Source organism: Antechinus flavipes, chromosome 4 (assembly GCF_016432865.1).
Source record: "Antechinus flavipes isolate AdamAnt ecotype Samford, QLD, Australia chromosome 4, AdamAnt_v2, whole genome shotgun sequence".
Classification (NCBI taxonomy): Eukaryota; Metazoa; Chordata; class Mammalia; order Dasyuromorphia; family Dasyuridae; genus Antechinus; species Antechinus flavipes.
The window spans coordinates 107953784-107981739 of NC_067401.1; the positions used below are offsets into that span (position 1 = coordinate 107953784).

Here is a 27956-nt window from a genome sequence, read left to right on the forward strand (position 1 = left end):
TTGGATTTTATGATTCATATTAAGGTAGTATATAGTATGATAGAGCTGAAAGGAATCTTGGAAATTATCTAATTTAATCTACTTATTTTACAAATAAGAAAATTGAGGCCCAGAGGTGTTAAATCAGTCGATGAAGGTCACATAAATATTAGACACAAACCGATGTACTTGAACAATGCTTCTCTGACCAGATTCAGTATGCTTTCTCTTGTACCACATATCACTGAAGTAGATGAGTGCTCTGGGTGGACAGTTTTTATGTCTTGAAAAGTTAATCTGGTATAACTGAATGAGGACTCAATACTCTGTGGGGGGAAAACAAAGTGAGTTCCTATTGCTTGGAGAATTGTGGAATAAATAATGGAATATATAGGCACACCTCACTTTATAGCACTTTACTTTATTGCACTTCCCAGATATTGTATGAATTTTTTTTAATTGAAGATTTATGACAACTCTGTGTCAAGAAAGTCTACTGGCACCATTTTTTCTATGACACACGTTCACATCTTCTCTCCATGTCACATTTTGGTAATATATTTCAATCTTTTTGTTATTTTTATATCTGTTATAACATATTTTGATGTTACTATTATAATTGTTTTGGGTATCACAAACTACACCCATACAAGAAAGACACCTAATTGATAAATGTTGTATGTGTTCTGACTTCTCTACCAATGGCTTTCTCCCTCTCTGTCAGGCCTCCCTATTCCCTGAGATGCAGAAATGTTGAAATTAGGCCAGTAAGTAATCCAACAATGGTTTCTAAGTGTTCAGGTGAAATGAAGAGTCAACCAATGCGGCAAACTTCATTGTTGTTTTATTTTAAGAAATAGCCACAGTCACTCCAACTCTTACCATTCACCATCCTAATCAGTCTAAAACCATCAACATGGAAACAAGACTCTCCATAAGCAAAAAGATTATGACTTGCTCAACATTCAAATGATGATTAGCATTTTTATAATAATAAAGTATTTTTAATTAAGATATGTACATTTTTTAGACATAACAATATTGAATACTTAATAGACTACAAATAGTATATATGTAACTTTCAAATGTACTGCAACACCAAAATATTATTATAACTCACTTTATTGCAATATTTATTTTATTTAAGTAGTCTGGAGCTGAACCGGCAATGTCTCTCTCTGAGGTATGCCTGTAAATATAATGGAATATCAATGAACCATAAGAAACAATGAATATGAGGAATTCAAAGAAACATATACAGACTTATATGAACTGGTGCAGAGTGAAGTAAACAAAAGCAAAAAGAATTAATATGCACAGAAGTTATACTAATATAAACAACTCCTCCCTAAAATTAAATCAAGGTCAGTTATCATGTTCAATATTGGCCTTGGAGAAGAGATAAGGAAATTTACCTCCCTCATTTCACTGAAGATCTAGATATGGAATGTTACTGTGTTAAGAAGCATGGCCTATTGATTTAACTTAACTGTTCTTTGTTTGCTTTGTTAAAAATTTGTTTATTTATTTAAAAGTTTAAAATTTAAAAATAAGAAAGAAAAAGAAAGACAAAAAAAGAAAAAAATTGTCATGTGTTCAGGAGAACATTGGGGAGGATTCAAAATATGTAACAAATTTTCACATCAAAAAAGTGTATCTAATGATAGAAGACATTGTATCATAATCGTCTGCCATTTCTTTTCTTGTGAGTTTTCTGTTGTTCACTGCTATACATTTTTTACTTTATTTTTTTTCCCCTTTCCTCCCTATCTCATCCTCCAAGCAGGCTGCAGTTATATATATACATACATATATACATATACATATACATATACATATACATACATCTAAGACAATATTGATATGGTTGACATATCATGCAGATTTCTCTCTAGATTGAATCTTTTTAAAGTTAGACACAGTAAGGGAAAATCATCAAGAGGATTGGGAGACTCAAATGATTAGGAGAACCCTAATAAATCCTTGGCTAGATAAGAGAAGGCGTATCATGGGAAAAAGAGAGGAATCATCTATCTGAAAATGTCTATGAGATTGAAATATCTATTTATCTGTATATATATGTATAAAATGTATGTTATATATAACATATGCATATATGTGTAGAATATGTATATATAGAAAAGAAAGACTATATAATAGTATTACATACAAACAACAAAAATATCTATGATAGATATTATATGTATGTATATATGTGATATTGTTATCATATATGTTTATTATTTGTCCTTCATTTTTAAAGGGAACAAGGTAATGTTTCAATTCATGCATGAAATGTCTTTAAGTGAGTCAGAACTACATAAAGTCCTCAATCCAGGACTTTATTCCTGGCATTGAAATCCACTGGCAAGACAAAAATCAAGATGACTAGTGATGACCCGGGATGCAGTGGATGACCCTGACATTTTTGATTCCTGATCAAGCTCTAAGTGCTTCACGATACTTGATTCAACCACTTTCATTGCTGTTGGAAGCAACTCTATTCATCTCTCCATTCCACTGGTTCAGCTTATCTGCCAAGATAGCTTACCAGGATGTTGCTGCTGCACACGCTACAGCTTCTTTTAGCTACAGCTAAGAAATAAATACCAGGTGGACACCAAAGGTAGATGAGTAGCTCTGAAATGGACCAGTTAGGTATCATACCAGAGATGGTAGAACTCCTTGAACATTCAAGGACACTCAACACACATGTATACACATACACATATGTTTATACATATATACTCGAACTTATACACATGAACTTTTATGTATGCAAATGTGTTTAAATATACACATCTGTGTGTGTGTGTATATATATGTGTGTGTGTGTGTGTGTGTGTGTGTGTATTTATATACATATGTAATATATATATAAAAGAATGATGCATCTGGAGTAGAAAGCCCTGGCTCCTAAGCCTATATCTAATGCTGACTGTATGATTATTGTCAAGTTTCTTCATCTTATGATCTTTAGTTTCTTCAGTTGTAAAATGGATTTCATTTGCACCACTCATTGTGAAGGATCATTGTATAGAGAAATACAGGCTTCTGCAAGCCGAAATGTACTATAGAAATGTGAATTTGCTATTATTATAATAGTCAGGACCAGTCTTCAGGAAAACCAAGGATTCATTAAAGTGGCTCTTTGGTGCCTTCAGTTCTTCTTTGTATGCCTTAAAAAAAACTACATACTTTTGTGACATCCCCTACCTCACCTCTTTGCTTGACTCAAAGCTCTCTCTTTCTGCCAACCTTCCAAATTAATCAACCAAGTTTTATGAGTCCCCTAGGCAGGGAAGGAGAAAGGGAAATGACTATGAAAATAAAATTTTGCTTCTTTTTGTAACCTCCCTTATGAGAAGTTCTCCTTATCAGTGAAGATGAAAATCCTGGCCTATGTGAAGAACAGGGATATGTTGGTGAGAAGCAAGAGAGATCCAACCTTCAAGAGTCTCTTTAAAGTCTCCTTTTGGTACGCTTCAAGGATGGAGTTGCTTTGAGTGCTTCTGGTTTCTAGCCTCAAGAGAGAAAGATGGAAGAGACTAGTACCACTTAAAGGGAAAGACTCTGGGAAGACATAGCTGGAGCAAGCAATCACTATCATGTCCTTGCTACACTAGAAACTCCAGATAAGTTTCGCCTTGGGGGAGAATCAAGATATTCCCTTTTGGTTGAATTGAGTTACCTCACTCCCAATGAAAGAGTACCTTCACTTTGCACTCTGTCATATATTCTCTTATTTATATTTTCTTTGATTTCTATTTTGCTATTGATTTGAATAGATGAATTTTCTTGCTATTTTTATTCATTGCGGAAGTGGAATTTGGTGAGGAAGGGGTCAAGCCTTGGATGTAAATCTTGGGGTACTCCTAACTCAAATGATAAAGTGATCAGATGGGAATTTGGTCATGTCCCTAGATTAATAGTATTTAAGAGGGGTGGTAGACAACTTCTAGCCTAGTATCTTCTCATTCTGAGAAGAACAAAAGGGCAGCCTTAGGCCTCAACTTCTTGCTTTACTTCCGGGCAGGAATTCTCTTTTCCCTTGGAAAAAGGTGGGGAAAGGAAGGGTTAGTGATGACTATTCTGCTTACTTTCAAGTCACACAATGATAGCCCTCACCTCTCCTCTGTATGAAGTTCTTTTTTATGTTAAAAATAAATCATCAAACTGAAACTTTCTGCTCTGTAATTTCTGCATTTTAAGTCACCTATCCTTTGCACCTCCCTTTATCCTCTCTCCCTACTTCCTTCTCTATTCCTGCAACTTAAACAGTTCTTTCCCAAATAAATTAGGTAAAGTTAAAGAAATTAATAATTCAGATGTACTGTCCCAGGAAAAATTAATCTCATCACTTCTCCTTTTTCTCTCTCTGTTGGTATTTTGTCAGTAAAAGGTTGCATTATTCCTGCCCAAAGCCTAGGGTTCAATCCAGAGCAGTCTTGACCTTCCCAGTTCAGCCTTCCATCAAGCAGTCATCTACTCACTAATTCCTAGACCATTAACTCCTGATGAACTATCTAGTCCCTCAAGACCATCTTCTATGCCCCGTGTGCCTTGATATGCTGACACTGTCCTCTCATACAATGAGGCTGACTCATAAAAAAAGCCTTCCCATTTTTCATCTTCTTCCTTTTCCACTCAATCAGATTATTCATATTTGCTGTACTCCTAAGGCTAACCCTCCCATTACTTACTACACTTTTAGTAGTTTTCTACCATTCTTGACTATAAGTAGATCTGGAGACTACTTTCTTATAACCCTAAATAAACTAGAGGTCTGAAAGCCCTTTTCTCAGGGCACATAAATATTTCCTGTTGGAACCTACTATTTCCCCCAAGCCCAGACAAAGAGGATCTGAAACTCATTGACACTGGCATAAATGAGTGATAATAGCATGTACTCTGAGAGGACCTAAAACCTTAAGTCAAAGGGATGGCCAAGGGATGGCTTTAGCCAGGAGATTAAGGATGATGTGCGGGGTGTGTACAATCCTTCCCCTGCAATCACATGCTATAGAATCATTTTCATCATTTTCACCCACCAAGTGTTGTATTTTTACAAGAGTCCAATTGTTATACCTTTGTTATCTGTGAAATATATCTAGGGGTATACTGGAAGTTATCAAAATAAAACAACAGAATCTCAAAATTGGAATCTCATTAATAGGCTTTCTGAAAAAAAAAAACATACATATACTTTTAAAGTTTAATCTGCATTATTAATATTTTTTCTATCACTTTTGTAAGTTTAGAAAATCAGCAAAACAAAAAAGCAAGGCTGGATATGTCAGGTTTGCCAGTCACAGAAAATTATTGCTTATGTGATCCTGAACAAATTATTAAACTTTTGTATATCTCAGTTTCTTCATCTGTAAAAAGGAAATCATTTCCTCTCAGAGCTGTCATGAGGAACAAATGAGATAATATATGTAAAAGTGCTTAGAACAGTGGCTGCATGTATTATTGTTGAATCATTTAAGTGTGTTCAACTCTTCATGATCCCATTTGGTATTTTCTTTCCTTTTAATTTTTTAAACATTTTTTCCCACTTGGTATTTTCTTGGGAAAGATACTTGAAGTGATTTGCCATTTCCTTTTCTAGCTCATTTTACATATGGGGAAACTGAGGCAAGTAGGTTTAAATGACTTGCACACAGCTAGTGTCTGAATCTGGATATGAACTCAGGAAGATGAGTATCCCTGGCTCCAGACCTGGAACTTTGTCCACAGTGCTACCTATCTATAAAGATAGATTCATTATCTTTTCTTCCAAACCTTCCTCTCTACTAAACTGAACGACTTCCATTTTTTCCCATTCTCCTAGGTTGTAACCTTGATATTTTTTAAGTTACTCCTTCTCCCTCTGCCCATCTCCAGTTAATCACTAAATCTTGCTCTTCCTATCTTCATAGCATCCCTTCTCTGTACTCATGGAGTTCCCACTTCACTTCAGGACCATAATTTTTATCTCTTGCCTGGATGATTGTAATGACTTTCTAATTGATCGTCTTGCCCAATCTCTCCTCACTCCAATCCATCCTCTATAAGCTGCCAAAGGGATAAAGTGATCTTCTATAAGCACAGATATGTCAATTTATCTCTTTTGGTAAGTTCTACTGACTCCCTATTGTCTCCAGGTTATACAGAACAGCTTTGGTCTTCCCAGTTCTGGAAACAAACTCTAAGGTTCCTTCCAGACCCAAATCTATGACTATTATTGAATGATTAAGACATACTCTTCTATCTACTAGTCTTTTTGATTCTAAAGGTGCATTGCTACACATCAGTATTCTAACTGAATCAACAGAATTTAAAGTATTATTTTTAACCTATTACTTGAATAGTCTCCATAACAATAATAAGACTTTGAGAGCATCTTGATATATATGAGTATTTGTAAGTGACTAGTTTGGTATATTAAATATAATACATTGCAAAATGCAATTATGCCATCAAAAACTAAAAACAACAATATTTTTTCTTCCAGTAAATTCCAGTAATAGGAGTATACACAGAATTAAAATTTTGGATGAGAATTTTTCAGGTGGAAAGTACAGTACAAGTGGTATCCAAATACAATGTGGTAGATGAACCTTCCAATGTAGACTCTGGCACATTTCTCATTTAGGGCCTTTGAATTATTTCCCCTAGGTTCCAGACATTTTATGAATGATTAACCTCTCAAAATATAGTTTTCAATCTTCCACTCACATGCCTTATTTTTACCAATTGGTCATAAGATATATTTAGCTCATAATAAAGGCATTTTAATTAAGATTATTTAAATAAAACAAAATAAAGTGTATTGACCAAAACTCTTGAGCTATCCCATAAATATCTTCTTGGAGATTTGGAAAATGCTATACAAAGATGAGCCAAAAATAGAAAATAATCTTTTAAGTCTGTGTTCATTCTAGATAATCTGTGCACAGCTTTGTCTTTGGGGGTGTGTGTGAAATTTGATTATATAAGAATTTCTTTGTGGGTCTGTAAAGTTTTAGTAGGGGTGGAGAGTATTTGGAGCCATAATAGATATGTTATTGTAGCCTTTAAAAATTTAACTGACCCTAAACTAAGGGGTCCAGAAACTGGATGGAGTCACATATAGAGAATGAACCCTTAGAAAAAGGAATTTGGCCTCTTGGTTCCTGATTAGGAAGTTTCTGAGATCAGGAGAATTTAAATTTGATTTAAATTCAAACCCGAGGAGAGCATCTGGGGAAACAGCTAGACCAAAACATAAAGCTTGAAGGAAGACTAGTTGTGATATAAGCGCAACTAATTTTTCATTGTTTACTTATATCCTTGGTATTATCTGCCAATCCAAATTTTCCCCATATTTAAAAAAAACACAACACCTTTGCATAAATCTCAAAATGATTTGAAAGTGGAATAGCTGAATTAGTTATGATATATGAATATAATAGAATACTATTGTTCTATAAGAAATTATGTACAGGCTGATTTTAGAAAAGCCTGGAAAGAGTTACACGAACTGATGCTGAGTGAAATAAATAGGACCAGGAAAACATTGTACACAGAAACAGTGAAACTGTGAAATCATCAAAATTATAAACTAGTTCTTCTCAGCAATTCAGTCATCCAAGGCAATTCTAATAAACTTTGAGTGGATAATATTATTCACATCCAGAGAAAGAACTTTGGAATTGATTGTGGATCAAAGCATACTATTTTCACTTTTTGTTTCTTTTGCTTCATTTTTTTCCCCTAGCTTTTCTCTTTTGTTCTGATTATTCTTTCCCAATATGACTCATATGGAGATATGTTTTTTTTAAAAATGCACATGTATAATCTATATCAGTTAGATGCTAGAATGGGGAGGGAAAGGAGAGAATGAGAAAAAAATGAAGGTCAAAATCTTACAAAAATGAATTTTGAAAATCATCTTTACATGTAATTGGGAAAATAACATACTATTAAAATAATTTTAAGAATGATTTGAATCTATTAAAGAGAATAAAGATGTAATCTTTGTGTAAAGCATCAGGAATATGTCACTGAGTTTGGGGGATGCCCTGAAGTATAAGATTATAGGTTACAAGACAAGCATTGTAGCCTTGAAGAAGTCTCAACAGTTGACTTCTGAGGTAATGTGATGTGAGGTAATATGACATAGATTGATTTTACAAACAAGAGACGTGTTTAAGAACTGCTTATGATATATTCTATATGACCTTGGACAAGTCACATGAACTAGTCACAGATTTGGCCATCCTGTCTGTAAACCCTTGAAATGCCTGGTGATAGTTCCTCATAGTGGTGCCATCCTGGCATATTCCCAAGAGACTTAGGGCCCCCCTTAGTGCCCTATAAGCATGAAATACCTGGTGTGTATTTCTTAATAATGCTTGTTGACTTGTCTTATTGACTCACAGAAGGCCCAGCATTCTCTTTATTTCTTTCTGGGCCCCTTAGTCTTCAGTGACTATCTAAGAAGCAACAATTATAGAGCTATTTTATGAAATTATTCCCCAGTCAAGCTTTCACAACAGGATTTAGTGTAGAGATCTCCCTGAAAGGAGCTTCAGCAGCCTCCTCCTAGTTTTTCATGGACTACATGGAGGCTGTTCTTGCTGGTCTGTCATATCTCCTTCTTCTCCTCTATCTGATGCACTCTGAAACCACTTGTTATTTTTAATATCTTTGTCCTACTGAGCTTGGATGTGTGCTTGGGGGTTATCTCTTCTGCTTGGAATAAATGTCACCAAATTGACTTCTTTGTTTCTATAATGCTATAGTAGCATTGACAAAGATAGGTGGGAGTTGGGGAAAAATAAAGATAATTTTAGGAGCTGGTTTACCATTTATGGGACAATAAAACAACAAATACTTAAGTTTTTATTATGCACAAAACACTACCCTAGGCTCAGAATAGGTGCTACCTATCTGTTTCCTGGAGGTAGAGGATAGGTATGGCATCACAGAGTAGTAGCAGAACTACTAATGTTGTGACTTTAATCGAAGAAGATATGGAATGAAACTCAGAGGCATTGAATGCCTAGGATGCCTTTTCTGATATCCTCCCATTCTCCATCTTCCAAATTTACCTTATGATGCTTTGTATAAACATATGTGTATGTGTGTGTGTGTGTGTGTGTGTGTGTGTGTGTAAAATACACATACACACAGAAGCAATATGACATAGATTGATTTTACAAACAAGAGACGTGTTTAAGAACTGCTTATGATATATTCTATATGACCTTGGACAAGTCACATGAACTAGTCACAGATTTGGCCATCCTGTCTGTAAACCCTTGAAATGCCTGGTGATAGTTCCTCATAGTGGTGCCATCCTGGCATATTCCCAAGAGACTTAGGGCCCCCCTTAGTGCCCTATAAGCATGAAATACCTGGTGTGTATTTCTTAATAATGCTTGTTGACTTGTCTTATTGACTCACAGAAGGCCCAGCATTCTCTTTATTTCTTTCTGGGCCCTTAGTCTTCAGTGACTATCTAAGAAGCAACAATTATAGAGCTATTTTATGAAATTATTCCCCAGTCAAGCTTTCACAACAGGATTTAGTGTAGAGATCTCCCTGAAAGGAGCTTCAGCAGCCTCCTCCTAGTTTTTCATGGACTACATGGAGGCTGTTCTTGCTGGTCTGTCATATCTCCTTCTTCTCCTCTATCTGATGCACTCTGAAACCACTTGTTATTTTTAATATCTTTGTCCTACTGAGCTTGGATGTGTGCTTGGGGGTTATCTCTTCTGCTTGGAATAAATGTCACCAAATTGACTTCTTTGTTTCTATAATGCTATAGTAGCATTGACAAAGATAGGTGGGAGTTGGGGAAAAATAAAGATAATTTTAGGAGCTGGTTTACCATTTATGGGACAATAAAACAACAAATACTTAAGTTTTTATTATGCACAAAACACTACCCTAGGCTCAGAATAGGTGCTACCTATCTGTTTCCTGGAGGTAGAGGATAGGTATGGCATCACAGAGTAGTAGCAGAACTACTAATGTTGTGACTTTAATCGAAGAAGATATGGAATGAAACTCAGAGGCATTGAATGCCTAGGATGCCTTTTCTGATATCCTCCCATTCTCCATCTTCCAAATTTACCTTATGATGCTTTGTATAAACATATGTGTATGTGTGTGTGTGTGTGTGTGTGTGTGTGTGTGTGTGTGTAAAATACACATACACACAGAAGCAATATGACATAGATTGATCTTACAAACAAGAGACGTGTTTAAGAACTGCTTATGATATATTCTATATGATCTTGGACAAGTCACATGAATTCATCATGCCCTATATAAATAAGAAGTTGTTGAGCTATGTTGGTAAAGAAAATTTTCAGACCTAACAGTTTCTTTTAGCAACAAAATCACTAGTTTAATCTATGTTCCCATTCTCTTCTTTATCTCTATCCCAAGCCCCACTCTAATCCTTATTCCCATCCATATTCCTGTTGTATGCATACATACTGTTTCCTCCATTAGAATATAAAATCCCTGAGAGTGAAGACTATTTTATTTTTGTTTTTGTATTTTTAGCACTTAGCAGAGTGCGTGGTATATAGTAGGCATTCAATCAATGAGTGCTGATCAAGTGAATGAAAACATGATCTAAAGAAGAGTACAATATGAGATCAGTTTTCAGAATATAAGACAAAATACAATACATGAAAAGTTAGTAATTTTTGTTGTTGTTCAGTTTTTTTCAGTCATGGCCAATTCTTCTTAACCCCATTTGGGATTACCTTGGCAGATATACAGGAGTGGGTTGCCAGTTCCTTCTCCAGCTCATTTTATAGATGAGGAAATGGAGGCAAATGGGGTTAAATGACTTAACCAGGGCTATCCAGTTAATGAATATCTATTTTTGATAATATCCTACAATAATTAACAATTACCAGATGAGTGGAACGGGTGGTGAGTATGAAATGTTTTCAAAAGATAAAGAAATTGTTATGAGCTTAGCTCCTCAGAGATGCTGAGATTTAAGTTGGGTCTTGAAGGGTAGGATGGTAAACTTGAAATTAAGAGACCTGGATTTCAGATCTCATTTTAATACTAAGATGAAAATATGTAGATAAATACAAATATAAATACTATTATGATTGAAGGAGGAATATAGTTTTCTTTTTTTCCCAGTGCCTAGCACAGTGGGAGGAATTTAATAAGTATTTATGAATATTTACAAATAACTATTTGTAAATGAGTAAGAACAAGAAAGAAAGGAAAGTAGATTATATAAAGGCAGAAAATGAGGGAAGAACACTTCTGGGAGGGAACCTAGCTTGAGCTAAATTGGGGAGATTAGTCTGATAAAAGCAGGGATCTTGTGCTGGTAATAGAGATAAAGTTGAAAAGGCGGGTTGGGCCCACACTTTCCTCATGGAGGACTTTATCCTGTACTGTAGGCAATGGGGTCACTGAAGTTTTTTTGAGCTGGAGTTAGTAATGAATATTTTTTGGGGGCAGATTAACCTGATATTAGTATTTGGGTGGATTGGAGCAGGGAGAGATTGAGAGGTAAAGTGACCATTTAGGAGTATATTTCAATAAATCAGGCATGGGGTGATTAGATGCTGAACTAGGATGACAATACTGGAAAATAGGCAAGATAAGAAACATGGTGAAGGACTAATTGTAAGGACATAGTGACTGGCTAAGTGAGGTCTAGAAGAAAGAGTCATCCCTGGTGACTAAAGATTTGGGATCTGGGATAAATGAATGAATGATAATAACATTGGCAGAAATCAAGAGGAGAAGATAGCTTCTTAGGCAAAGATGATTAATTCATTGTGCACTAAAGTTCAAGAAAGAAAAGTCACCAACCTGACTTACTCCACGGTCCAAAGAAAAATAGAAGCGCAGAAGCAGCAAGTACAACCACAATGAACTGGGTCACAATGAGTCCAAGAGATAAGTGACTAATCTTTTCACTTGAATTGAATGAGGAGAGATTTCCACCTGAGGATCAGAGTAAATAAATTTGTGAATGAAGCTATTATTTCAGTTGATGTCATTAAAGATAATAGAGTCAACCAAATCTAATACACTCCCAAATGTAGGTGAATTAGTTTTGAGATTATGCATGCTAGGTGATGACTCATTTATTTTCTTTATGAAAAAAAATACAGTATTAATATAGACTTTATGAGGGTATCAAAAGAAGGTGCCATTAACTCCCACATTGCGGCCTAAGAATAAAAAAAGGAATTTTGAGAGACTGTCAGATTATCAGAAAAATTAACTATATTTACCTAATAACCTGAATTATGGTTACCAGTAACACACTAATACGGGGAGAAGGATGATAAGCAGTTGTTAAGCTCTGACTTCCCCTCATCCCACTCCAGTTAGAATCTTAGCTGAGCCACTTTCAGAAAGTATTGTCCTATAATTCACCAGCATCAAAGTTTTGCCACCATTTTTGGAGGACAGCATCAATTCCGGAGTATCTCATTTACCTGAGATGGAGAGTGTTAGATTTTCACTGAGCTGATAACTGAGACTGTTGTTGCCTTTATACAAGTAATTTCCAGAATGCTCAGATGTCATGGTGAGGTTGAAGGAAGCTGAACCTTCAGAAGGGGCTATTTTGTTCTTAAAGATTGTGTTTTCATGATAAAATTGATTTGGATAAATATGTGAATAAAACTGAATTGGAAAAGAACCTCTGAGGACTTTACAATGAAATTTTACCACACCTACCATAGTGGTCGGTGCCCAGAGTTTGAAGAGGAGCTGAGACATTGGAACTGACAGAGAAAATAAAACATATCAGAGAAAGTTTTTCCTCTTCTAAAGAGACTTATCAATTCTTTACCTGAGATGTGGGAAATAGAAAGGTGTCTCAGTGGTCTTTCCAGGCTTCATAATATGTATATTTCATATTTAATAATGAGGTTTTTCCTCAGATACTTTCTAGATTTTGCAGTTTTTTCCCCAGTAGAGTGGTTCTCTAAAGTTTATAATTTCTAAGAATAGATAAGCAAGACCTAAGTCTCATCTTCAAAAACTCAAGGATACAAATTTCAGTGGGAAAACTGCTTATTTGACAATTTTCAAAATATTGTTAAACAATCTAGCAGGAATTATGTTTAGACTTACATTCACACCATTGGCCACAATAACCTTCAAATGGATACACATTTTAAGTAAAAAATCACAAACAAGATATTCAGGAAACTGAAACATCTTGTACAACTCTTGACTAGAAGGAGAGTTCTTAAATATTTAGTCAAATTCTCAAAGAAACAAGGGATGGAAGTAATCACAGAAAATAGAATAGACAATTTCAATCACATAAAATTGAAAAATTTCATATGAACACAAAGTTTCCTAATTTGTAAGATGAAGATGATAATACTCATATCACAAGGTTACAGTAGAATCAAATGAGATAGTTGCAAAATGTTTATGAAAATATTTGTAAAAGTATTTAGCACATAATAAAAAGTTATTCCCTTTCCTTACCTTCTCTTTCATCAACGTAGTCAGGATTAGAAAGAAGCAATTAACTGGGAAACATTTTTGCAATATCTCTCATAAAGATCAGATTTCTATGTTATATAGGGAATTGCTGAAAATAATATCAAAACAAGAACAGTTCTCCAATAGATCCCCAGTGACCAGAGGATATGAATAAACAATTTATTCAATCATTAATTCAACAAGCATTTCTTAAGCTATATCTTGTGCCAGGCACTGTGCTATATCTTGGATATACAAAGACTATAAAATAAAATAGTTATAGTCTTCAAGTAATTCAAATTGTATTGAGCAAAACAATGTGTGCATAGAAAATTAAATACAAAATACACAGAAATTTTTAAGGGGTAAATACTAGTAACTGGAGGAATAGGCTTTGGCAGACAAAGAGATTTGAACTAGACTTCAAATGATACTGGGGATTCTCTATGGTTGAAGTAGGAAAAGAGTTTTCTTTTTAAAAAATAGTATTAGTTTCATTAAACTTTAATCTCTTCCCTTCTCTATTCACTCTTCTCACTAAAATAAAAGTCTCAATTATAGTAAATGAGTATAGTCACTCAAAACAGATCCAGCACTTTGGCAGTATCTGAAAATGCATATCTCATTTTACATTTTCACCATCACTTCTCTGTCATGAAGTGGATCTAGAAACCTGACTGGTTATTGAATTAATCCGAAATCCTAGATTGTTGACAATTATTTCCTTTATGATATTGCAACCATTGTGGAATTTTTGTCTATTATTTCTGCTTATTTCATTATGGGTCATTTCATTTCAATCATTCCCAAATTTCTCTGAATTCATCCCTTTCATAATTTCTTTAAAAATTTTTTTTTCTGTTCTGAATTCTCTCCCTTTTTTTGCCCCTTCTCTATTCATTGAGAAGGCAAAAAACCTTTCAACATTTCTTCTGGGAAAATAATATACCATAGCAGTTGATAATCTCATCAGTTTCATGGATTTAATAATTTATCCTTATGCTAATGATTTTCATATCTAACCCTAACTTGAATCTCCAATTGCCAATTAGACATCTTAAACTCAATGAATTATAGACAGAATTATAGACAATTATAGACATAGGCCCAAAATGAACTCATTATCTTCTCTCCTCCAAACATTCCTTTTGAGGCTTCATCACTCTCCCAGACACTCAGTCTCAGGATATATCCTTAGCTTCTCACTCTTTCTCACTTTCATATTGAATCAGTTGTCAAGGCCTGCAACTTTTGCCTTCTTAACATCTCTCATAGATATTCCCTTCTCTCTTCTGATATCACTCTCTTGCATCTATCATTTTGCATCTGGACTTTTGCAAAAACCTATTGGCTAGTTTCTCTGTCATAAGTCTGCCCCATTCTAAATCATCCTCAATCAGATGTCAAAGTGATGCTCTTAAAGCTTGGGTCTAACCTTGTCACTCTTCCTCTTCCTTCTTTATTTGCTTCACCTCTACCCCTATTCAGTAGTCTCCATTTTTCCCCTATCACATAGAGGATCAAGTAGAAAATCCTCTGTTTGGAATTCATAATCTTTCATAACCTCTATCTCCCTGTTCCTCTCTCCCCCACCTTTCTAATATTCTTATGACATACAACCTAATGTGTATTCTATAATTTTGTCTCTTTTGTTATTTCTTAAATAAGACATCCATCTCCTGACTCCAGGCATTTTCACTGGATGTTCCCTATTTCGGAGTTATATGTATGTACAATGGGAACTTAGTGAAACATATAGTAAGGAAAGAGGAAATGGGTCACTGGTATATTAAAATTAAATATGGGGAATTATTCTGAATATATTAGTGGGGAGAAGTCACCCCCCCTCCAGTTTAAGATAATTTTGATTTCCTGCTCATAAATTTCTGAACCACAACTGGCTTTGGACCATTACAGGGTAGGCCAAAGCAGGGAATTGAGACATTTCCTCACTGGGTAGACATTTTTGTCAGATAGGATAGAGAGGCTACTGAGAAGTGTCAGCTCTACCCTAAAGTGGAATCATTCAAAATACTTGAACTATATTTGCCTTAAAGGCCCCAAAGAAACTTTTTTTATATTCTTCAAGCCTATAATTATCTTTCTTCTATTACTTCCTCTAAATTAAATGACACAGTATACTATCGATCTATACTCTGTCTTGGGGCTTGTATTTCTTAATGTCATTGTCAGCTTGTACTCAGAAACCATGCCTGCAGCTTCTTTGTATCTTACTATTTTGGTTTACTTCTTAAGCATTGAGAATAGTATTAGGCATGAAGCAAATATTTAATAAATTTTTTTTTGGAGGTGGCTGGATTGGCATGAAGATATAGAATTGTAAAAATGTTATCAATTAATCCTACAATTCTGGGATTCCTTTTTCATTTTAGACCTGATGACCATAACTATAACTTGACTGGTGCAGCTGGAGTTTTGATTTAAGACATCACAATTAATTTAATTATCTTGGAACATATTTTTCTTCAGCAGCATAGAAGTCATTGTATTAATGAATTTCCCATCTTCCTCATTCTCTAATGAATTTATCTCATTTTTTGTTATATTGTTGCACTGACAATTAAAAATAATCATTTGAGGGTGGTTCAACCAAATTATAAAGAATAAGAGACATTCCTCAATTGATAAATGATCAAAGGATATGCATGGCAGTTTTTCAAAAGAAGAAACAAATCAATAGCCACATAAAAATCCTCTAAATCATTAAGAATTAGTGAAATGCAAATTAAAGGTACTGCCAAATACTTATCAGATCAGCTATGACATGCTAGAGGGGATATGGAAAAATAGAGACATCAATGTACTGTTGGTGGAGTTGTGAACTTTCTAGAGAATAATTTGGAAGTATGTCCAAAGAGCTATAAAACTGTGCATACCCTTATAGCAGCAATCCAATTATTAGATCTGTATCCAAAAAATATAAAAGAAAAAGGGAAAACACTTATATGTACTAAAACCTTATGGCAGCTCTTTTCATGATGGCAAAGAATTGGAAATTCAGAAGATGATTGTCACTCGAGGGAATAGCTAAACAAATCATGGAACATGATTATAATGGAATACTGTTGTGATATAAAAAATTACAACAGTTATGAGTTCAGAAAACCTAAAAAAAAGGTGGAGCTAAGATGAGTAAAGCCAGAGACTTGCTCAAGCTCCCCCCCCAACCCCTCCAAATTTTTTAAACTATTGACTCTAAACAAATTTTAGAGCATCAGAACCCACCAAAAGGCAAGTGCAACAATTTTACAACCTAAGATAATTTAGAAAGTCAAGCAGGAAAATTTCTGTTGCACCAGGGATAAGAGAAATACAATCCTAGTACAGCCCATGAGAGTAAGTCTCAGCCCCAGCCAAACCAGGAGTGGGCCCAGGGCCTCTGAATCAGTGGCAGCAATGGTGATTTCCAGACCTCTCAGCCCACAGATATCAAAGAGAACTTGGAAGGTTAGCAAGAAAGGTTTGTCTCACTAGGATGAGAGGGCCTTGGGAAATCAGCAAACCAAGGGCAGGCCTTGTTAGCCACTGAATTAGCAATAGCAGCAGCAGTGGCTTCTGGAGATCTCAGCTCACATATGGTAAAGAAATTTAATTGATCAGAAGGAGATCTCATTATTTGCATTGAAAAAGGTTTTTGTGAGCTTTAGCACAGTAGAACTTATAGCCACAGTGGAGTAGGACCATCCTCACAGTTTCAGGGCAGAAAACAGCATTTGTAGTCACTCAAACACACATCCTTTTGGATCATACCACCTTGGAAGAATTGTAAACTTATAAGTTCCTAGAAGAATCTTTGAAAACAGCAGCACAAAATTTCTGAAGCTTAAGACATTGTACCCTACATCCTAGAAACAGAGCCTGACTTTAGCAAAAAGTTAAAAACCAAGTAATAGACTGGGGAAATAAGCAAACAACAGAAACATATTCTGATCACAGAAAGTTAACATGGTGACAAGAAAGATCAAATACACATTCAGAAGAAGATAACAAAGTCAAATCTCCTATATCCAAAACCTTCAGGAAAAATAAGAATTGACCTCAGAACATGAAAGAGCTCAAAAGAAATTTTGAAAATCAAGTAAGAAGGGTAAAGGAAAAATTGGAAGAGAAATCAGAATGATGCAAAAGGAAATATAAAAAGTTATTGAAAACCTAGAAAGAAACCTGATACAAATGGAAGTGAGCAGAATTAGGAAAACATTATATAAAGTACAGCAATATTATAATGATGATCTTCTCTGAAAGACTTAGCTACTCTGATCAATATAAGCATCCACACATTACAAAGGATATATGATGAAAAATGCTCTCCACCTGTAAAGAGATCTGATGAACTATGAATGCATATGAAGCATCCTTTTTTCACTCTTATTTTTGTTGCTTTTTCTGTAACATGAATCATATGGAAACATGTGTTGAATGATTTCTTATTTATAAGTAATATCACATTGCTTTCCCTCTCAATGGATGATAAAGACAATGGAAGGACAGAAAGAATTTGAAACTCAAATTTAAAAAAAATAATGTTAACAATTAATTTGAGGGTGCTTGCTCAGGATGGGATTCACACTGCTTGTTTATATCAAATTTGCTCTGTTGCTTGTCTCCAGCAAATTATTTGTAACTCTATTGATGTCTTAATGTAATAGAAGACCCACAGAAAGCTAACTGGTTGTCCCCATTTCCAAGGAAAGAGGAAAAGCATATTACAAAGTATCCCAAAGTCTAAATTGATGCCAGGGCCCCTTCCTCCATTTCTCTATCCCAGCCTGCATCACTGATACTCACTTTTCACACTGATCTTCACGTAGTTGCTCTGTTTCAAAATATTCTGAGTCACTGCTTTTGCCTCACACCGGTATGACCCTGAGTCTTTTGTCTGGATGGCTGGGATCTGGAGCACATGGGAATTCTTCCCACCTGATGCGATGACCGTGCCATCTCTGATGAAGGAGAAGTTCAGTTTGGTGTCTAACCTCTGTGGAGAGAGCTGAGTCTCACAACTCAGTGTCATTGGGGTCCCTTCTATGGGTTCAGAGGTTGTGGTTTTCAGCTCAGGGGGTGAAAACAGTTCTAGAGAGAGGAGGCAAAGCCAGGACAGTGAGGGTCAGAGTACCTGGGGTAATGTCTTATATTCTCAGCTGAACATATGAAGGAAAACACAAATGACTCCATCTCATTTCCCTTCTATGCTCCAGCCATGAGGTCATCTTCCTGTTATGAGTCTACCCAACCCACCACATAAAGAGCCTGGCCCTGAAAAGTCCTTCTCCTTCCTCCTTCTCCCCTATCTCAGGACTGAAGTTCTTACCTTGGACTTGGATAGTTACAGGTTTTGAAATTTCTGTCCAAGTAGACCATCTAGAAACAATTCTTGTGCAATGATATTTGCTACTGTCATTTAAGCCAACTTGTGAGATGAAGAGGAACTCATCAAAATCTCTAATAAGATCACGCAATTTTCTTTCATCTTTATAGTATGCCATGTAATTGACTGTCCCCATGTTCTTTCCCCGGCATCTCATGACCAGCGTGTCTCCTTCAAACACAGAATATGGGGTCTGCAAGATCAGCGTTTCTGTAAGAGAACCCAGGAGGCATTGGAGACTCAACTCCCACCTTTCTGCCCTGTCTTCCTTCCACCTGCCTCTAATCTGGAGATTATCTGGTGTATAGTGGGGAATCCATGTTCCCCTTGTGCTTCCCACTTTACCCAGATGATTCACTAACTCTCCCTCCCTGGAACAAGGAGCTTTCCTAGATGGTGTCTTCTCAGATAAATCCCAACACATCTACTGTGTGAAGGGAGTCCCATCCTTTACCCTCAGTGGTCAGAGTTGGTCCCTAGCTGCAGGGAATCTCAGGGTATCCAACTGCTTTCTGAATGACTGAAGGGGAGTCAAGGCACCCCCAGTTCTGCTGCTATCCCAAGGGCATCATGCAACATTCTAGAGCCCCCAGTGCCTTTCCCCTTGTCCCTCCCTCCCAGTGAGAGACTGCACTTAGAAAGTCTGTCCTGAGGGTTAGTGAGACCCTCTGTCCTCACCAGAAGAAAATACCAGGTTTACAGGGTCACTGAGAGTTGAGTCCTGGGTCTGGCATCTGTACTCTCCAGGCTGATTAGTCTGAATGATGTTTTTAGATAGAATTTCTTGTTGATTTTTGTACCACCGTGTCCTTTCTTGTTTAAGAGGTCCGACTCCATGGCAAGTTAAAGTCACTAGCTCCCCTTCCAAAAGAGGTGTCCATGAAGGCCTGGGTTCCACCACAGATTTCTTTGCAATAGCTGGATGAGAGAAAAAGAAGGGCATGAGATGAAGATGCCTGTGCACAATTCCTGAAAATGGGAAAGGTAGGAGAGAAGCAGAGAAGTCCTGACCCCATACTGGCCCCACCCTGGGATGGAACCTAAAGCTTGGAGTTCCAGGTTGAGATGCTCTGTCCCAGCCTCCAGCTCATGCACAGTCCACTTGCCAACTAGAAATTTAGTAAAAAATCAAAGAAAAGTCTTGGCCTCTTAAAATGCTAAACCTCCTTCTGATTCCAGTCCAAATTGATAGGAGAGATTAGATATCAACTAAAGATTGGGTTGGAGGGAAGGTAATCAAATGTGCCCAAATGAACCCAGGAGATTAGGGCTAATATTGTTTTAATGGCAGGTTAGGTCCCCAGGAAACTGAGTTGGTTCTGAAGTCTCCTTGAAGTAGACTTTCAATTGAATTAGACACTCAAGATGTAGTTTTTTTTTCCCCTCTTGCATGTGTCCAGTGCTATTTGTACATATTTTCACATTCCATCCTCCACACAGATGAAATTATCACCATTTTACAGATGAGATCATTTGATTTGGAGATGAGGCGATTGTCTAAGATCACACTGTAGATATCAAGTCTCTTGATTCCAAATCTAATACTCTTTTCACTACACCATGGAATTAGAGAGTCTAAACTTGAATTTTTGTTTGAAATCCTGGATACATGATTTTACCTAATTGAGTCTCAGTTCCCTTTTCTGTAAATTGAAATTAATTTAGATCATCTGCAAGATCTTTTCCTGTTCTAAAATGTAACAGTTTAGAATGATCCTGTTTGCATCAGGATGCCCCAAGGTCAACCCCCCAAACTCTCAACATAACAGAAAATTGTATCAACGTTCATGTCTGAGGGAGTAGAGGAGAATTCTGAGCAGACATACTAGAGGATCTGAGAGTAGTCTGAGCCTGAGACCCAAGGCCAGTCAAGGAAAAAAGAGAGCTTGGGCACTGCAGACCTCAACCAAGAGGTATAGAGCAGTCAGGGCAGCTCAAAAGGCATCCTGTGGTCCTGAAGGAGACAACATTACCCAGAGACTTTGAAGAGCGAAAAAAGGGGACTTACCAACATGTCTGCTAAGCAAACCTGGGAAAGAAAAAAGAGCCAGAAGGTAAATGGAGTGGAGATTCTCAAACTTTTCAGCTTTTCTAAATTCTTAAAAATTCTTCAGATCCCTCAAGGATATTATCAACTTTCTTTAATCTCTCCCCATCCTTGGCCTAAAAGAAATCTCCTAGATCATGACTTTTTAAAATAATATTTTCCCCAATTACTTATAAAGAGTAACATTCATTTAAAAGTCATTTTGAGTTCCAAATTCTCTCCTTCCCTTCCTCACCTCCCTCCTCCCTGAGGCAGTAAGGAATTTGATATAGGTTATATCTGTGCAATCATCTAACATATTTTCATACTGGTCACGATGTAAAAGAAGAATCAGATAAAGAGAAGAAGTTATGAAAAAATAATAAAGAAGTTGAAAACAGGATGCTTTGATCCATATTCCAACTCCACCCATTTTTTCTCTGAATGTGAATGGCATTTTCTATCATGAGTATCAGCACTCTCTAAAAAGCCCTTTATATCCTGGCTCCAGTCTTTCTGTCCAGCCTCACTCTATGTCATACTATTTCATGAGCTTTGTGCACCCACTAGCTGGCCTGTCTTTTCCTTCTCCAGGACACTTCATTTCTGAACTCTCTCCTTTGTACTATCTCCTATGCTTACAATATGTATCTTTTCCACATCTACCATAAAAATCCCTCTCTTCCTGAGGAGTCACCTTAAATATTCGCCTTTAACTTGCCTTTCCTAATTCTTCAAATACTAGTGCTCTGCCTCCTATAAAATCTTTTGATTTTTAACAATTTATATTTATTCTATCTCCATCTAGTTCTGTGAACTTTGACTGTGTGACTTTGATAATATGCAAGGTTCTTGAAAGTAGAAATTGTTTCATTCTTTGAATTTATAATATTCTGACTAGCTCAGTGCCTGACACATGGTAAGGCTTTAATTGATTTTTGCTGATTGATTGAATCACTCATCTTAAAACACTAAAAAGATATTTGGAACTCAAAATTCCAACTGTTATGAATTAATTCAATAGACATGTATTAAGCACCTACCATGTGTTAGTCACTGTGCTCAGTGTTGGTGACATGAAAAAAGGTAAAAGACCATCACTCCCTTCAAGAAGCTTACAATCTAATGATCCCCTTAAAAGTTTGAACTGTTTCATCTGAAAGCAAGGATCATGGAAGGTAAGTGGACAAATTATTTTTCTCCCTGTACAGACAGGAGTCCTAATCTAAAAGGTAATGGTGTAGAGTGGAAGGAATTCTTAAGAGTAAAGAGACTGGAGTCTAGTTCTGATTTTCTGTCACTTTAATCCCTATAACTTTTTAGTTACTTTAACCCCTGTGATCCTCCTTTTTCTTCTCTTAAAAATGAAAAGGATAAAATAAAAGGCCTCTTGAGGTTCCTTATAAATTTTACATATGAGAGTCACTTTCTAAATCTTGTTTTGAAAGAGATCATAAAATCACAGATCACAAAATCACAGAAATTTGAATTGAAAGGGAACTCAATAACCACCCCTAGATATCTGCAAATTATTTGATATAAATTGAAATAATTCAATTTGTTGAGCTATGCAATAAACCTTTATAATTTGTTATATCTTTTAAAAAAGTTAATGTACAATATTTTCTTTTTTACTATAGTCACTTATTTTATATGCTTTGTCATTGAGTTCACAAAATTTTGACATGTATTCTTTAGTTTTTCATCATGAAATCAGACTACATTGGATTAGACAAACTTTGATGAATAGTGCATTTTTAAAGGTCGAGGTTTTTAATGTGATTTCAATTCAACAGATTCTTAGGCTTTTGAAGTATTTTGATTTCTTTTTCTTCGATAAATTTCTTAATATTGTGTGATATGAAGCATGTCTTGGTATTCCATTTCCATTTGGGAATTTCTGTAATTCCAGAGCAATTCTACTTTTCACTCTATCAATACATGTTGTAGAGTTCAACATTTTGTCAGTGGGAACAAAACTTCAGGCTCAGTGGAATTTTTTTTTAACTCCTCAAAACATCTTTTAGTATGTTTTACAGTCTCATAAAGATGACTCAATCTTATAGGCTCACTTGGGCTCTTCTGAACAGTTTCTGTGTATCCTTGGGGGGAAAAAATGAGCCTCTTTCATAAGAATTTTTTTTTCATATTTTCAGTGCTTTAAAGTCTTTGTAACTCATTGCACATGACAAGTTTTGTTTTGTGTTTTTTCCCTCAATAAAGCAAATGTTTTTAACTATCTTCCCTCCCCGCCCTCCACCCCAGATTTTTTTTATTCTTCTTCTAACTTCTAGAAGAAAAATCAATAATAGTCTTTGTCAATCAAGTCCCTCTGAAGATCTTTGCCTGTTTTCTAGGAATAAATTAGATGTGCATCAATATTTTTGTCAGATTGGATTACTAATTTGTCATATTATTGTTTTGCATTTTTTACTTCAGTTGGTATGACTAATTCTGATTCATTGTAGACTTGAATTATCTTTGAGATATTTTCTTTCTCTATAATTCTAATGGTAGGTAGAGTGTGCTCTTCATGAACTACAACTTCTGCATGCTTTCTTGGAGTAATACCTATTTTTAAAAAAAATCACAAAATTAAAGAAAAAGATAAGAGAGACAGTTGGTCTTAAAAGACATTTGTATAATATGAAATCCAGCACTCAGCTGACAGAGAACTAAGTGAATATAGGAAGCAGTTTCAGTCTGAAACTGTAACTGAACCTTTGCTTGTCACACATAATTGACCCATTTCTATAGTCTACTTCTTATATGAAAAAGGATTTTCTTTATAAATACCTAAGATGGGGTCATCTAGTCTTTGCCTATTGAACTCACAATGTGGGGCAGCTAGATAGCCCAATGAATGGAGCACTGGCCCTGGAGTCAGGAGAGCTTGAGTTCAAATCCAGTTAAATCTGGCCTCAGACACTTGACATTTATTAACTGTGTGCCTTGGACAAGTCATTTAATCCCAATTGCTTACCAAAAAATATGACACTTAAAATGATAGGGAATCCATTAATCTTTGAGTCAAATCAAATTATTAGAATATTTTTCCTATAGCTAAACTTGTTTCTTTGCAATGTGCATATATTGCTCTTTTCTGTTTTCTGAAACTAAAGAGTATAAATCTAATCTCTACTCTAAATGATATCCCTTTGGATAATTGAAGATAGCTATCCTCATGAGTTTTTTCTTCTCCAGGTAAAATATCATTATTCTTCTAATTGATCCTCATATGATGGGGATTCTTCTGCATTTTGACTGTTTTCCTCTGGACATTCTCCAGATTGTCAATTTCCTTAAACTGTGGTGCCTAACAAAAGTGGAATTCACAGTATCAATAATGACAAGTAATGAAACAATATTACGATTCATAGACAATGAATAAATAGATTAGCATCAATTTTTCACAATACTAAACATTTATACATCATTGCATAACATCTAAATATCTAAATGGACAATAATCCTTGAAAAAAACAGAAAAAAATGTAAAATACCTACTTGATCCAATAATCCTCAGATTGTCTTTCCTAGATCTATTTTCCAGGTGAGCTGTTTTCCTAAGTAGATATTTTACCTTTTTTTCATTTTTTTTTGGTTTTGCTTGACTGATTCTTGTCTCATTGAGTCATTAATTTCCATTTGTTCAATTCTGATTTTTAGTGAATTATTTTTTTCATTTACTTCTTTTTGTATTTGTCCAATTGAGTTATTAAATAAGTTGTTTTGTTCTATGGAATTTTTTTCCCAATTCACAAATTCTGTTTTTTAAGAAGTTTTTTACCATTTCAAATTCACAAATTCTATTTTCCTTGGAGTTTTTTACCTTTTCCATTTCACAAATTCTGTTTTTCAGGGAATTGTTTTCTTTTTCCACTTTATCAAATCTATCTTTTAACAAGTAATATGCCTTTTCCACATGCTCTTGCAGAGTTTTCCTTTCCTTTCTCCATTTTTCTTCTAGCTCTCTTTTGAGATTCTTTTAAATTGCTTCTAGGAGAGCCTTGTGTGATGGATACCAGATAATCTTCTTTTCGTCTCCTCAAGGTTTGAAATCTGTTCTTCTTTTTCACCATAGAAGCTGTCTACAGTTAGAGTTCGCTTTGCCTTTTTACTCATTTTTTTAAAGTTGGGAACTGCTTTTAGGGCAGGGAAGGTTTTCCAAGCTTCCTCTACAGGCATCAGCAAAGTGGCTGTGGCTGCACTGGGAAAATCTCCTCTCTCAAGAAAAATAATGAATGAAGTAAGCATGATGGAGGAATACTACTTTCAGATCTCAATTTGAGAAGTTTCCCTCTTCTCTATTCCTCATGTTGAAATACTCAGATGCTTACTGTCACAGTTTCCTCTTTCATCTGCCCCACATAGCAAGGTGGCACTTCCCCTTGCCAAAGCAAACCCCTTTACTTCAAAAAGCAATCCCATTTCTTCCCATCTTCTCCAGCAGATTGTCTCCTCTATAATCCAAACTGTCACTAATCTTTGACCTCTTCCTGTCTATTGTTTGCTTCTCTATAGCTTTTAAACATGTCTTTCTCTCCTTCCTCCTAAAAAAAAATGTCATCTGATCCATTCATCCCAACTACCTCTCATTCTATATCCTTCTTTTCAAAGTTAAACTCCTTGAGAAGGCTCTCTTCACTTGGTATATCCACTTCCTTTTCTCTCACTTCCTTCCTAACTCTACAATCTGGATTCAGATTTTAGCTTTCAATAAATCTGTTCTCTCCAAAGTTAATATTGATCTCTTCCTAAATTTAATGGCCTTTTCTCACTCCTCCTTTTTGACTTCTCTATAGACATTTACATAGTCTTTCTTCTTGGCATTCTCTTTTGTCTTGATTTTTGTGACACCATCCTTTCCTGATTCTCTTTCTATTATCCTACCACTCCTTCTGTTTATTAGAACACTACTCAGTCTTCTTCATTCAGGTTGTACTTATTACCCATGAGTGTCCCACAGAATTTTTTCTTTGGCCCTCTTTTCTTCTCTCTCACTATTATTTTACTTTGTGGGTTTATGAATTCTCATGTATTCAATTGCTTCTTTATGAAAATAACTTTAAAATCTCATTATCCAGTCCTAAAATCTCTCTTCACCTCATGTCTTGCATCTCCAATGGCCTATTAAATATCTCAAACTCAACATGTCAAAAACTGAACTCATCTTTCCACCTCTTCCTAACTTTTCTATTACTGTTGAGGATATCTTCCATTCTTCCAATCACCTAGCTGTCATCCTCCACTTTTTATTCTCTCTCACTGCTCGTATCTAATCTGTTGTCACTGCCAGTTAGTTTTTTCCTCTTAGCATGTCTCAAGTACATCCTTTTCTCTCTCCCAACACTGCTGCCATTGTGGTACAGGACCTCATAATCTCTTACCTGGACTATCACAACAACCTGATGGTTGGGTTCCCAGCCACAAGTTTCTCCCCACTCCAATATATCCCCCCATCAACAGACAAACACATTTTTCTAAAACACAGATCTTACTATATCATATCTCAACTCAATGACCTCCCATGGCTCCCTATCACCTCCAATATAAAATCTTCAATCATTGATAACCCTTCATACTTTGAACCTTCAGATTTTCCTTTTTTCCAGCTCTGTGAGCTTGTGTCACTAGCTTCTTTGCTTTTTTTTTTTTTTACAAGAGAGTCTCTCTTCCACCTCTGGGCACTTTCACTCACTGTCCCCCATCTCTGGAGTTCTCTCCCTCTTCATCACCTCTTTCTGCCTTTCCTGATTTCTTCAAGTCCCATCTAAAATCCTTCCTTCTACAGGAAGCCTGTTCTTCATTCTATTTATAGTTAGTGCCTTGCCTCTCTCCTCTTTTGCTTGTACAGTTGTTTGCATATTATCTTCCCCATGGGACTGTGAGTTACCTGAAAAAACGGATTTTTTTTTTTTTTTGCTTTTCTTTGTATCTCCAGTGCTTGGTACATAGTGGACAATACCTATTTATTGACTGGCTGACTATCTTCCTTCAGGGCCAAATTTCCTAATTTGTTTCTCTTTCAATTTCTCTCTTTCCCAATCCATCCATTCTATAGCACCAAGTTAATTTTCCTCAGATTTAAATGATATCATACAATCCTCCAGTTCAAAAATTCTTACTCACTCCTTATTCTTTCTAGTATAAAATAGGAAAAAAAAAGTCCCTCACCAATTTGTTTCCCTCTTACCATTCTGATTTTATTTCCTAGGGCTAGCTTTGGTGTACTTTCCACTTCAATCAAACTGATGTGGTAGTTGTTGAAACAGGACCGAAATGTAGACAGAAATACATACTATTTGTAGAGAATATGTACCATTTCTCTATCTCCTGCCTTAGTGCCTTGGCACAAATGGTCCTCTTTAATTGTGGTGGATCTCCTTCTTTAGGAATCTCTAGATTCCTTTGAGACACAGCTCACGTTTTGCCTCCTATAGTAGGTCTTTCTTAGTTGTCAACAGACTTAACCTCTTGAAAATATTCTCTATTGTTCTGAACATATTTTGAATTTATTTAACTGTATAAGTTGAAGATAGTCCCTGTTTCATTTTTGCTTTTGTACCCCCAGCTTCCTCATTCAGTTTCTTACTTTGGAAAAAGTTTTTTAATTGAATTGGTTCCTTTACAAAGAAACTTAGATCAATCCATTAAAAATTTTGTTTGTAGCCAATTTTCTTGCAAAGTTAAAAACACATGCTGGAAATCTATAATTTAATGTCATCATTTTTCCCCTACAATATCAGGATTATCCATCTTCATATTGTTTTTCTAGTATTCAATATTTTCTTTGTTTTTCCCCTCTACAGCTTGGCCTTGGTCCTGCAGAACTTACCTTGAGGGAAAGACTGAATTTCCCATCCCCTTATAGAGATAGATTTTCTGTTTATCCCAGCTTCCCCAGAGTAGGGACTTTTATTCCAGAGGAAGTATGTTCTCAAAAAAACAGAATTCTACTTGGTCCCCATTCCAGGTTCCCCTCTGAGTTGCTGTACTCACCAAGGACCATTAGCAATGTCCACAACAGCATGAGGGGTAGGTAGAGAGATACTAAGATGGGAAATTCTCTAATGCAGTAGAAAATGACAA

At 35.7% G+C, this 27956-nt stretch overlaps 1 protein-coding gene across 2 annotated transcripts; it reads right to left on the reverse strand.

Annotated features, from left to right (window-relative positions):
- On the reverse strand, positions 1 to 27927 carry LOC127559743 (Fc receptor-like protein 3). Of its 2 annotated transcripts, XM_051993718.1 has the most exons (8): positions 27867 to 27927; positions 20847 to 20867; positions 19517 to 19756; positions 18782 to 19048; positions 18259 to 18543; positions 11809 to 11943; positions 1100 to 1168; positions 1 to 305 (listed from the first exon to the last, which is right to left on the reverse strand). In XM_051993718.1, exons 1-7 carry the CDS (start codon positions 27895 to 27897, stop codon positions 1122 to 1124), a joined length of 1026 nt encoding a protein of 341 aa, XP_051849678.1. In that variant the 5' UTR covers positions 27898 to 27927; the 3' UTR covers positions 1 to 305; positions 1100 to 1121. The 2 variants fall into 2 exon arrangements, with proteins under 2 accessions (XP_051849678.1, XP_051849677.1); XM_051993717.1 differs by lacking the exons at positions 1 to 305; positions 1100 to 1168 and adding an exon at positions 10694 to 10769.
- Positions 27928 to 27956: the final 29 nt, after the last annotated feature.